The 14,264-nt window shown below is 40.3% G+C and overlaps 1 protein-coding gene across 2 annotated transcripts in view; it reads right to left on the bottom strand.

The window, feature by feature from the left end:
* Positions 1-14,264, bottom strand: part of L3mbtl4 (L3MBTL histone methyl-lysine binding protein 4) — a 343,139-nt gene that overhangs the window by 87,569 nt on the left and 241,306 nt on the right. For both annotated transcript variants that reach the window (XM_090353483.1, XM_090353484.1), the window contains one exon: positions 10,230-10,391. In XM_090353483.1, coding sequence (XP_090209609.1) covers positions 10,230-10,391 — 162 coding nt within the window. The remainder of the gene's footprint in view (positions 1-10,229; positions 10,392-14,264) is intronic.

The raw sequence follows: 14,264 nt of genomic DNA, 5'->3' as shown, positions 1-14,264 counted from the left end.
GGCAAGCACTCTACCACTAGGCCAAACTCCAAGCCCTGTGAACACAATCTTATTAAAATTGTTCTTTAGTTTAGGATTTTAATAAATCTATGATTTTTCCAGAAACTTTAAAAATCTGAAATGTATATGTCTTACCCTGCTCTCATTCTGTTGTAATAAGAAATCTCTATGTTTCTCCAGAGAATAATATCTTCAGATTCTGAGCAAGGACTATCCAGGATAGTGAGTGCAGAATGGTGTATGGGTAAATAATTGCTCTGGATGATTTCGGCACTTACTATATTAATCAGGAGGTTGCAGACGTTGTGCTCAAGCAACTAGGTAAAGTAATCTTGTTACATTGCTGAATGTCAGAGAATTAATTAACTTCTCCAGGTTTGCAGTATGCAGTGGGGGCTAATTTTGGAACTTATCATGATACCTCATTGAAACTTCAGGTTCATACTCCATCATAATGACGGAACTTTTACCTAAATAAATCATAATACTTTGGTTTGTATATGGAGTCCCTTTCTGCAGAGGTCTGCTTTCTCTCATTTGATATCCTCAAAGATGAGCCTTTGAGCTGCTCTTGAAAATATCATTTAAATTTGGTTGCAGATGAGGAAATTACCAACACCTTCCATAGTAACCTAAAAGATATGTGCATGAATTGAGATCATTTAATTGTATATGTTGGAGAAGCACAGAGATCATGGCAGAAATACATTGTGGGATAGTCACACATCAGTTACATATCCATCGATTATCTATCTCTGATTAAGAGATTAAGAATCATAATAGATTGGGCCAGGAGTTTAGCCTAGTGGTAGAGTGCTTGCCTAGCATGCACTAAGACCCGGGTTCAATTCCTCGGTGTCATATACACAGCAAAAGAAAAAAAAATAGTCAAGAAGAATAATAGATTAAGACTCTATGAAAAGGAAACATCTCTGTAGAACTCCCATCTTTGGATCAAACCTGTGTGGGTTCTGCTTGGTTGCACTGCAACACTCCCTCCCCCTGCCAGCACCCCTGAGATAAAGAAGAGGGACATTGCACAGGATGCTTTCTGCTTAGGACCTAGCTTCTGGGCCTGTAACCCAGAATGGATGTTGAAACTGCTGGAGTGCTAGCTTCTGACAGTAGCAAATGTTTTGCCTGGTTCTGAGCAATTAGTGAAATAATACATTTAATAAACTGTATCAAAGAAATCCTTAGTCATCTGTAGAATATTTTCCATTAATTCAATCACACAATTTTCAGTGTATTCTCTATGCATTAAATCATGAGGCTTTCATTAAATGAGAATGTAAAATACAGATCTGGCTTATACTTAGGTGGTAAGAATCAGCTTACTAGAGGGGTGCCGGAGACACAGCACCGGTACTAGGTCCCACAGAGTAGCCCTTTTGCAAAGAATATGGGAAAATGATAAAGAACTCAGATTCTGTAGCTGGACAAACTTAAAATATTTACTATGTGACTTTTTACAGAAAAAAGTTCACAGAACTCTGTTGGAGAAACAGAGCAAGAGGTCTATAAAGTTTAAACGAATGTATCACGTGTGACCGGTTTTACTGCTGCTTTTCCCCAAATTGCTGAAGCAACCTCATAGATTTAGAAAATATGAGGGGACTCAGAAGGCAAGCAACAAGCCCTTATGCCTTTGGTTCTTGGGTGAATTCTCCAAATCTAACCAATCAATACCTTTAAGATTTTCCTGACTGTAGGTTGCATTCTCTCATGGGAGAACCTTGTCCAGCTAGTTGTTACACACAGCACACTGAAGAAAATGGCTACAATAAACAGGCAATTTATGGAATGCAGAGTAAGAAGGGATTTTTCTTACAGGTTAGAGACAATAGGTAATGATTTCAGCAAATGGTCTGAGCTGGGCCTCAGAACAAAGGAACCAGAGGGGTATGAATGTGGTATGGGGAGGTGATGAAGAGGGTAAGAGTTATATGATAGGGGAGCAGAGGCATGTGGAATCAGGAACAGATAATCATGACTGCAACAACTTTCTCTGTTTCCATGTATGCATATATGGATAAGCATTTAGCAGCCAAATGACCAAGAACCCATGGAATTAATTATTCTCAAGGATCATCTAATTGTAGTGTGTAAATATAATTGTAGTGTGTAAATAAACAGTAGTTAAGCCTTTAGAAAGGTGACAGTATAATGCATCTTCAACTAAAGGCATCAATGTGAAAATCCTCAAGAAGGCATTTTCTACAAGAAGAATGCCAGAAAATACCCATCAATAGAGAAACAGGGTTCATGAGCTAAGGTATAAAATACAATGAATACAATTGTCAAAAATGATGCACTAGTCCCATCTATGTTGGCATGGCAATATATCCATGGCATATTCTTAAATACAAGAAAATAGGCTGCAGATTAATTTTAGAACATCATGTGAATACTTTTGAAGGTGGAAGTATGCAGGTATACACTCATATGGAGATGTACACATGAAAAGAAGGAGGTATAGCATGGATGACAGTGTCTACACTAGCAACCTCAGTTTAAATCCTAGGAGCAGAGCCATGGGGAATAAGATATTCTTAGTTTTTTTAAACCTCTGTATCACTTAAATTACTTCCATGGACATTTTCTTAAAATTTTACAAGCCTCTTATGTTATGCTGTTTGATAGAAAAAGGTCTGGTTATTATAAATGTGTTTAATTTTTACTCATCTCCATTTCCTATTTTCCTTCTAATAAACAAGTGTCACTTTAGTAATGAGGATAAAATCATGTTAGATGTCCCAACTTTACTATTTTAGTGAATGGAAAATACTTTAGAGCCAGATAATGAAGATGAGAAATTTTTTAAAAATGCAGCTATGCTCAGGCAGCTGAGGTCTCCTCCTCCTTCACTACCCTCCCTCTCCCCCCGCCCCTCCACCACCACCACTTTTTCTTCTTCCTTCTCCTCCTCCTCCTTCTGCTCCTTGCCCCCCTTCTCCTCCCCTTTTTCCTTTTCCTTTTCTTTTTCTTCTTCTTATTCTTATTCTCCTTTCCTTTTTCTGGGTTCAGGAACACTAATATTTCCTTTATGTGAGAGGAACCATGCAGATTTAGGACACAATGTTCTGCAGAATTTAATTACCAAGGGCCTGAGCCAAGGGAGGATTCCAGAAATTCAGAGATTCACAATAAATTATGTACTGTCTTATAAGGATCAGCTCAGAAAAAAAATATAGTTTTCAAGACCCTACTAAGGCCCAGCTTGGTACTTCCTAACATTTCATCAGAACTGTTCATTTGCTTTGGAAACCAGAACTATAAGGAAGGAACCAAGGGACCTAGCAGAGGCACCCCCCACCCCTCCCCCAAAAAAAGCTGGAACGTTGGATGGCATTGCAGTTTCCAAGTTCCTGAGCTGAATGTGACACTACTGGCTTCATTTCTAATCTGCAAAATGTTCAACAGAGCCTCTTTTTCCATTCCTTAATGGTGTGGGCCTGCTGTCTATCTTGAGGACACTGTCAGGTAACTGCTGTCATTATAACATGCTGTAGGACTTTGTCATGGCACTTATCACAGCCTGTGGACTTTCTCTTCTTGGGTGCTTCACTTCCTTTCTTCTTGCATCCATCCCATTGGCTCATCCCCACATGGCTGGCATCTTGCACACTACTTCCCATCACTGTGACCCCACCAGAATACTTGGGTGCACCTGCTGAATGAGTACACACCTGCTGACAAGTCTATGGGGAATAAAGCCACCTACCTGTGCTTGGGTAGTTTTTCTTTCTTTTTCTTTTTGCCAGTCTTAGGCTTGAGCTCAAGGCCCTGAGCACTGTCCTTGAACTTTCTCAAAGCTAAAGCTCTACCACTTGAGCCTCAGAACCACTTCCAGCTTTTTTTTCTATGTATGTGGTACTGAGAATTGAACCTGGGTCTTCGTGTATGCTAGGCAAGCACTCTACCACTAGGCCCAACTCCCAGCCTGGGTAGTATTTCTTAATAATAAGAACAGAACAGAACTGACTAAGGATTTCTGGATGACTGCTCACTGCTCTTCTACCAGAGTTTGGAATGGTACCATTCTAAATATTTATTTAACAGATGCATATTGAAATGGATGAACGGATATCTCTAATTTTAGGATCTGAGAGGTGTTATTAGATATCCCAAATGACAAAAGTCAATCCTGTTCTGTTATTTTCTCAAAGTCTGGCTAGGCAGTGGTATGAAATCTCAAAGCAGAACTACAGCAGGAAGGCAGGTCCAAATCGATACCACCAAGGGGGTCAGTGAGAGAACGCAGCTGTTTGCCTTTGGTCTCCTTTTACACTGAAGAAATTGGGTTAAACTCCTGAGTCCTTTGTCATCAGAATGCTCTCAGATTATTGCATCTGGTTAGAGGTTCCTCGGAGTCCAGCTGCAGGTGAGGAGCGTGGGAGGCTTCTGAGTGCCCAAAAGGTTATGCTGTCAAGCAACAACCTCCAGAAGGAGGATCCTGCAGGTAGAAGGGTGAAGAATCCTGGGTGTTCTACTCATGCTTGGATTATGTTTTGTTTATTAAGGGTATTAATTCACCTCTACTGCTCATTGTTATCTCAGACTAAATGAGTGAAGGTCTGGATTTTATGTTGGATGCCAGGATGAGTAGTATATACCCAGCTACAACTTGTGAGACAGCAAGATTTTTAAACTGATGTTTTTAAAATCAACTCAGTAAAAGGATCTGAGCCTATTTCAATAGGCTCTAGTATATGTCAGGTCACATAAGCCCACCAATAGCCATAGCTATATACCTAAATTAAATACTAACATGAGCCTTCTCACAGACAACCAATATATCCTATACATCATGTATAGGCAAAACATTTATAACTGACTGAATGAACCCAAACATACCAAGAACTTATAATATCAACTGTATTGGGGAAAAACAACAACAACAACAACAAAACACACACACACACACACACACACACACACACACACACACACACACACACACACACACACCAAAAACAGTGCTTCTTTCCTTTAGTAGTCCATAACCATTTTAAGAAAATGAGGTTCCTACATCAAAAGTACTAAAATCAGTACATGAGGACACAAAAAATAAGCTGTCCTGGGGTTGGGAATTTGGTCTAGTGGTAGAGTGCCTGCTTAGCATGCATGAAGGGGTTTGATTCCTTGGTACCACATACATAGAAAAAGTGGTGCTTTGGCTCAACTGGTAGATCTCTAGCCTTGAGAAAGCCCAAGGACAGTACTCAGTCCCTGAGCTTAAGCCCCAGGACTGGCAAAAAAAAAAGCTTGTCCTGTGTGGCACAAACCCAAAGGCCAGAGGAGTCTGAAGACAAGAGTGGAGTTGACTCTTCCTAGAGTCTGTATCCCAGGACCAACCACAACCCTGGCCACAATGGTTGCTCAAAACCCCTCTAATTTCTTCAATACCTACCAGGTGTCAGAAACATAGAGACATCAGAACTGGTTCTCTCTTTCCCAGAATCTCTTAAAAGTTGGAAATGCTTTAAAAGCTTCTAGATAAGCCAGATGTCAGAAGTTCACACCTGTAATTCCAACTGCACAGGAGCCTGAGATCTGAGGATCGAGGTTTCCAGGGCAGCCTGGGAAGGAAAGTCTGTCAGACTCTCATTTCCAAAGAATCACCAGAAACCTGGCAGTTGAGCTGTGTGTGGCTCATGTGATAGAGTGGTAGCCATAAGCAAAAATGCTCAGGGATAGAAGAAAGGCCCTGAGTCAAGCTATAGGACCAGCACAAAAACAAAAATAAAAAATCAAACCAAAAAAAACCCTTTCAGGTAGAGGTGAGACTCAGGGACAGGAGAAACTGTGGGAAGGAAGGATGTGAACAGAGACTGTGCTGGAATAGAAACAATGCTGAGGACTACAGTGACGTGACAAGGACAAAGGGGACACTGAGTGGACATCACCATGCTAGCAAAAGAAGCAAGGGAAACTCAGTAGATTAGAGCACACCTCTTAACTGACTTGGAAGGTTCACATGGGGACAAAACAGCTAGCCCTGTTGGAAATCTGAGAGCAGCCCTAGTAGAAAGTATTCTATGGTGATTGGGCTGGAGCAAATAATAAAGGAGTTGGCTCGTGACAATGCAATTTATTATCGTAATCAGTAAGGACTGATTCCACTGTGTGATGTTCACTCTGATTACTGTAATTTCCCCCAGCCATTTCCATGACCAATATCAGCCTCAGAGAAATGCAAAAAACTCATAAGATGGCAGGCACTAGTGCAAACAAAGTGAGCTTTATTTTTTAATGTTATCTTAATCCCATTGGCTGGTATTTCAATGGATTGTGTGTTATCAGTTGTTTGAAATTTAATATTAAAGTGTACACTGCTTTGGGAGGCAGAAACTTCTAAGGAGACTCAGGTGGGTGGGGGAGGCAGGAGTATAAGACCCTCTTGGGATGAAGGAGCAGCTGACAAATAATACAGGAACTCTCACATTGCAAAGATATTTTGTTTCTGATGACAATGTTTTAATGACTCTAGATTTACCCTCTTATTATAGATGCAATTTATAATGAAGTGTGTTCAAGCTGGAAACATGAGTAGAGATAAATAGGAATGTGGTGTTTTCAATAGTTCTATTTTCACAAAATTAGCAAAAAAAATCATAGTAAGATGACCCAGAGAATCCTATACATTAATAACAAGTAGTCTATATAAATCTAGCCAGGCGTTTTCAAGGCCTTTCTTTCTGCTAGTCTAATGTATTCAAAATGTGCATGGGATTTGAAATTAAGAAGTCCTGTGTTCACATCCCTTCTGAACTTAGATTTAAAAAATACAACTACTCTATACAGGCTGCTATTATAGAAACAGTTTAGACCAATGGTACTGTAGGATATCATTATTGTTCATCCTGGTGTCACTGTGATTTTGTTGTGTAGAAATATGCTAGACTAGACATAACCACAAGAGCTATGTCGGAACCTAAAATGATCGAAACAGGTCTCTACTTCCTAAATATGGCATTTTTGACATGTATGGCACTATGAAATAACAATAATCTCTATTTTGCCTACATTATTAAGATTGTAGGAAACTCTGAGGATACTGTATGGGTAAGCTATAAACGGTATGATAAATTTTCCTGTGGAGTATAGACATAAACTAACGATGTCAAGCATGAGGCCACTCACCTCCACTTAATGAACCATGGATAATTCATGACTTACTCTATCAGCACACATGAACTGAAAAAAGAATGCACACACATATGTGTGTGTGTGTACATATATGTGTATATATGTTATATAAGCTATACATATGCTAGCTTTTACCAACTGTAAGCTATTGTGTCTAACATAACAAGAATGCTGGCTGTGTTAAATATAAAATTTGCAATCAGTTATTAGCATGTTGTATATGTACATTTAAAATATGACTATTCAAAAATGTAAACCTAGTGCCAAGCATGGTAATTCATAACTATGATCCCAGTTACTCAGGACATTGAGTAGGATCACGGTCCAGGGCGAAATGGACAAGCTCAGAGTCTGGTTAGACTCAAGCAACAGATGAGATCTGGAAAACTAAAAATCAAACTAAAAGCCAAAGCACTAGAACATGCCTCAAGTGTTTGAGCACTTGTCTAGTAAACATGAGGTCCTAAGTTTGGCCAGCACTGCCAAACCCCCGCCCCCTTGAATAGAAATAGACTATTTTTGCTACTAAATCCTGTACTAGAGTCATAAATGTATGTATAATCCTATAATAACCCCATATAAAGATTAATATAGGTGGAAATCTATGTTTTAAAAGTAATCATACAATGGAGATGTGGTTGAGGAAAAGATAAATTCTCCCAACTACCATAAATGTAATTGTTTTTAGGAAAAAATACTGAAATTGTAGGATGTCTTGAGACTCTGAAGTGACAAATAACAAGTTCCTACAATGTTATCCAAGGCCTGTACAGAACTCTGGAGGAGAAAATCACTAGATAGCCAATAGAAACACTAGGCCTAGCTTTCACCAGTGTAAATTCAAACCTTATCCTAGGGAAGAAGCCAAGGAAACAATTACTTCTCTTCAGCAGGTAGAAGAAAAGAGATGAAACTTTAAGGTTCCTCTTCACCTGCATTACTACCTTGTGATTTCAACAGCAAACGATTCCGGCTGATGGGAAGACAGCTCAGGGAAGCACTGAAGGGAAGTGAGACAAGCTCGGAGAGCCTGTGCACAGAACCATGCCATGGCGGTTTCCTTGTCCTTCTTTCCTCACTGTAGAATTTAGAACCACCAACAGAATGCCAAAAAGATGGAGGTGGATTCAATGACTGCACATCTGTGTCTGCTAATATTTTGTGTCCAGACATCATCATATTGACAAGAAAAGGAAGACCGGGATAGCTTTGGGATAAAGAAGTGACCGCAGAAGAAGGATTCAGGGGGTACACTGTGTGGTACCCCATCTCTTCCAGCTACTTTTACTTACAAAATTCCGTAAGGACATAAAATAGCATTGGGCAGAATTGGATCATCTGTGAATTTCTGTTTGATTATCAACTAACTCTCTACTTTCTAGCTGTAGTATATCTTCTTGATATATATTTCAGTGTAGAACCCTTTCAAAAACAGGAAAAAAAATAAGTACAATAATATATTGTAAAAGGAAAATTCCAAAGAGACCTTTAAGATGAGGACAAGATCTCTGTGTTGGCTGGAAAGTATAACTTAGTTAACCTCTGAGAAAACATGACTGTAATAATTTTTAAAGCAGTTCAAAGATCTGCTTAGACTCTGTGGCTTTTGACATTGAGGATGAATGTCTCAAATATTTATAAGAGAGAGTGACTGAGTTTGTATTTGGGGAAAAATACAACAGAACGTAGTGAAGAGAATGGAGGAAAATGGATGGCCTGGACTCTGATTCTGGAATAAGTAAGTCCTAGACTTTGGGAAACAGTTAAATACAAAGAAAGAAAAAACAAATCTCCTTCAAGGAGGAAATGGAAAAGATGTACAAGCTGTAAACTCCTTGAATTGTAAACAGCGTGGGTAGAAACAGGCAGCAAAGAACAACGAGACCCTGTGAAGTTTCCACAGGGGGAGTGGGTGTGCAACAAATAATAAAAATGCAAGATACAACTATAAAAATAGAGGCATGTGTGCTTATACAAAATAGATCATGTGCCAGAGAGTAGGCTAGCTTACAATGGTGTACAGAGCCATCATTTTTTTTTAAAAGCTACTTATCAAAAATAAAATCACCCAAATCTTCTAAAATATTTGCACAGAAAAAAGGGAAAAGAAAAGAAAATCCATAATCATGGTAGAAAAGCCTTGTAAGTGTATACCTTAGCAGTCAGATGAACAGGCCTCACCTTCTGGGGGCTTAGGGGGGAGAGCGGGAGGGGGAAAGAAATCCTGTCCTGCTGGGGCTGAGTGTGAACTGGCAGAAAGAAGGTTGTTTTGTCTTGGGGAAAACTCACTCCCACTTGTCAATGGAAAGAACCAGGCTCTGAGGCTTAGAGGAAACAACAATGCTCAAACAGGCAGAGTGGAGGGTCCTCAAAGCTTCAGACATGACACCTTTCACGTACATGTCACTTCTCTGCATAGTCCTTTTCCGCTCAGTCCTTGTCTGGTCCCAAATTATTTACCATTCATTGAATTTGCCTGTGTTTGTAATTCCTAGCCCTGAGTGCAGAACATTTCAGAGAACAGATATTATCTGCTGGCTTACTAAAGCTAAAAGTCATCTGATAAGTTTCTATTCAAAGTATACACTTATTTGGAAAATAATTATAGTGAAATAAAAATGGAGAAGTTATTCTTTGAGATGATATTGAGAAACAAAAGAGCATTGTGCTATCAAAATGGAAACTACTCAGAATCAGACATCGTATCTCACGTATGTCCAGATCTGAGATGACAAAGGCCAGAAACAAACAGGAGAGGAAAATCCTGCTGTGACGGTGAAAAGAGTTGGATGGAAGAAAGACATTTGCAAGATGAAAGGGAATCTTCTAGAATCTACAGATGAGATACATTTTTTACTGATTACTTATGCATTTGCAAGAAGGCATATCCATATATCTCAGGATGATTCAACAGAAAATATTTTAAGCCTAGGTAAATTCTGTGAGCCACTGTCTATAATAAGTGCTGGTGAAATTATTATTATTTTGATACTATATCAGGAACAAACAATAGAATTTTTCTTTTATTAGTCTACGTGGTTCACTCGCTGGCTTGCATTTTTCCAAAAGCTTCTTACCTGGACTGAGTGTTCACCTTTGCATGTTTCCCATTGAAGTTCAGACCGCAGAGGCTTTTCAGTGTGGAATGGGAAGCATCTGCCTGTGTTTGTTCTCTCAGGCCGTCAGGAATTGTGACCTCCTTCTTCAAGTTCATGTCTGAATATGGGCAGCCAAACGCACTGTTTTGTATAAAAGTGAAAGCACAGCTGTCATTCTAGAGTGATCAATCAGATATCCATCGTCATTAGAACAGACTCGTATTTAATATTTAAAACAAAACCCAGCCATTCTTCTCTCTCTGAACACACTTAATAATACTTTATTTTCATACTGCAGTTTGTTGCGGTGGTTTGTTGAGGCGGGGGAAGGGTAGTGATGGTAGTACCAGAACTGGGGCTTGAACTCATGAACTCATGCTTTCACTTAGGTTCTGTTTAAGGCTTGTGCTCTACGATTTGAACCATACCGCTAAATACGGCATTTTGCTAGTTAATCAGAAATAAGAGTTTTATGGGATTTTTCTGCCTGGGCTGGCTTTGAATCACAATCCTCCTTAATGGCTCTCAGCCTGCTTAATAGCTAGGCGTACAGGCATGATCCCACCAGTGCTCAGCTTTCCTTCTGCCCTTTGAGGACATCTCAGACCCTAGACTCAAGCAGCTGAAATATCAAGGGCAGATTCACCAGAGAACAGCATCCTAAAACCTAAGAGTGGCATCCAGTTGTTCCACTGCTTCCACTGCGGCAGTGGGATTAGCCTTTCCTTCATGACTTCTAGACTATAACTATTCACCAGAATCCGAGACCATCATGCTCTCACTGACTACTATTTAGGTTTGCAGAAACACCCCCTACTTTTTGCTTCATCTTCCTGCCATGTTGAGTTACACTGGGGTGCTTTGCAGGTCAGTGAGGAGGGACTCCAAGTCCAATTCTCCTGGTTCTCTTCTTGCCCCCTGCAGTGGTCAAGTGGACCCTTGAAGCCTGAGTGCTTTTGGCACCAGCCCAAAGGTACAGGGATCTGCCTAGACATACGACACAGCTGCACCTACAGGCTGATCACTGTCCTTACGACACCTCTGTGCCCTTGTCCCTGTCTTCAAGAAGGTCTCAGATCTTCACTGCTGCCAGATACAAGGCAGCTCATGCCAGGAAAAGCATAGGCATGACAGGTCGCCTAGGCATTTCTCTGGGGAAGCTGTGTCCTGCCCAGGCTTCAGAGTTTCTCCCTAATGGAGTGAAAAAGCAGATACAATTTCAGAAAAGTGGACACACACACACACACACACACACACACACACACACACACACACACACACACACACACACACACTAGTGGTTGACATCACCATCAGGGCATTCTAGCATTCCATAGATGAACAAAACATGGTGAAAGCCATCTGTGTTGGGATGGTTGGCTGCTCCTTCAGAAACTCAGTTCCTGTTTATTGTAAATGTACACAAGTAACTGCTAGGAATATATGAACATTTTCTTTCATTATTTTAAGGTGGTGATAAAATCAGGAGCCAAAGAAAACTTTCCTCTAATCTAAGGTACAGAGTTTTCCAGGTGGGGCCTAGACTTGAGGGTCATGATTTATCTGGAAAAGAGCTCTGATGACCTCAGCCTTTCTTGCTGTGATATGATGAGCCAACACCAGCTTCACCACAGGACAGCACACCACCGTGGACTGGGGAACATTCTCCACGCTCTGTATAAGTGCTACTAGTGTATGTAGTTACTGATGTTACAGTCTGCTAACAGAACCCATGTTCCATGCTAGAGAATATAAACCTAGAGAAGAAGTAAAAACGTACACACCAGTAACTGTCGTTTATCTTTTCTTATTCTTCATGCATTTTATTGTTACCATAAAGATGATGTCAAGGACTGTAACTTATAACAAAAAACATACTATATACAATTTGCCCATCGCAATGGGAAGTGCTTTTCAGATTACTTGTAATATTTTACAGATAAATACTCAAGGATGGTATTTAGGCACCCAATTTTACAAGAAAGGAAACAAGATCCCACTGAATAAACAACTCTCCAAAGGACTCCTAGCCATTTCTAGGGAATTCCCCAAATTGCTTAATTATTAGCATCAATTAAGTGGAGAGAAGAGCGAAGAAGTGCTTTAGCACCATCAAAACATGGAGTACCAATGAAGCTATGGTAATCTTTCGTGTGTAATGAATTCACATGCTAGCTTAACAGGGTCTGCCTAGGCTGGGCGGCTGGGCGTGGGGAGGGGTGGAGATGGACAGCTGAAGCTGTCTAGGAGACGTCGTCCTTTTGCTTTTGCACAAGAACAAGAAAGGTCTGTGTAGGCTGCACTGTAGTAGAAGATTTACGGGAGATTTCTAAAAGCACCTTCTGCAGAGGAGGCTTCAAGGCATGATGCTAACAGGCTATGTTTCCATTAAGATTCCAGGGTTCTGCTGATTCTGGGCCTCAAAGCTTTGCTGTTCACCAATGCACACTCCATATCTGAGGCTTTCTAATGGTCATTATGATGGGGAGTGTTCTTAACTTTCTGTCACCATTCCCCTATGATTGGGACCTGCACTAGTGCTACCTCTACCTACAACTTACTTATCCAGCATTCGGAAATAAGATTGCACAGACCCTCTTGCTCAGTAGTGCAAAACTGATCCTGTCTGTGAGGCACACAAGGATGTGCTCCAAATTATAGAGAAGAATCATGTGTGAGGTTCTAAAGACAAAACCATACTCTGAAGAAGAAGATTCTGGTGGGTGGTGAATCTGAGAGGAGTTGGTGACAAGAGATGACAAATGGTCCAGAAGGAGCAGGAAGGGCCAAACTTCTGTACAATTGTTTGTCAAGCCTAGATTCTCAGAAAGCCCATAACAGGTTTTCTTAGTGCCATGCTGTGCTTACCTTCTCTCTTTGCAGAGAAATGGTGCAATAGAGACAGTACACCCCATCCTTAGCCTGCCTTCAAACAAATTCTGACCATTCTCTCTTCTTCTATCTTCCTTCCAACCTTTCTCCCTACTTTCTACCTTCTCCCCCATCCTCTCTTTCCCTCTCTGTAGGTTTAAGAGCATGTATAATTCTTCAAAAATCTACTCATATGGGAAAAATGTTGAAGTCCTAAATATGATAAAAAAAACCCTTAAAATTATTTTGGAATATTTAATTTTAGCTAAATAACAAAGAAATGATCATTCCCAAAGGAATAGTTTCTTTAGAAAATTGCTGACGTAAGTTGAAATTTCTAGGACTTCAAGTTATATTGGCCACAATAAAATGACAGTATCTTATGGGTAAGGAGGGCTGGTTATCTGTGACAGAGATCAGGCAAGCCAGCCCTGGATCTTCTGACCATCCCCCATTCATCCTGTACTCAGAAAGAAGTATGCAGGCAGAGACAACATGGTCTGTTAGGCTGACCCGCTGGAACTTGTACTTCCTAAACAGCTGGGGATCAGGAGTTTCATGTGGTTCGACCAAATATTTTGACAAAATTCATCAGTAGTCAAGCAGATGAATGGAGAAAATATATGAAACAAAAACCCTGTGATACAGTTGCGGGCAAATGTTTCAAAGAAATTATAAATCCTATTCCCCTTCATATCTCAGAGTAGAAGAAAACCATGAAAAATATGAACTCTTTACCATGTCGATATTATAATAAGGTAGTAATGACAATAAAAAATGGCAGTCACTTGGTTTGGGGAATATTTAAAAATCATGTTTAGCCAGGTACCAGTGGCTCATGCCTATAAATCACAGGACTCAGGAGGCTGAGATCTGAGGACTGCAATTCAAAGCCAGTCTAGGCAGGAAAGTCTATGAGACTCTTATCTCCAATTAAGTATAAAAGGGCTGGAAGTGGAGCTGTGTCTCAAGTTGCAGAGGACTAGCTTTCAGGAAAAAAAAGACCCAAGAACAATGCTCAGGTCCTGAATTCAAGCCCCAGGACCACCAGGCAAGCATGGGCATGATTTAGGAGCCAGGAGAGTGGCCTAATGGTAGAGTGCTTGATTCTTTGATACCACACACATGGAAAAAGCCAGAAGT

Source organism: Megascapheus bottae, chromosome 19 (genome assembly GCF_031878675.1).
Source record: "Megascapheus bottae isolate mThoBot1 chromosome 19, mThoBot2.hap1, whole genome shotgun sequence".
Taxonomy (NCBI): Eukaryota; Metazoa; Chordata; class Mammalia; order Rodentia; family Geomyidae; genus Megascapheus; species Megascapheus bottae.
The sequence above is the reverse complement of the archived record's forward strand: the minus strand, read 5'-3'. Positions and strand labels throughout refer to the sequence as shown.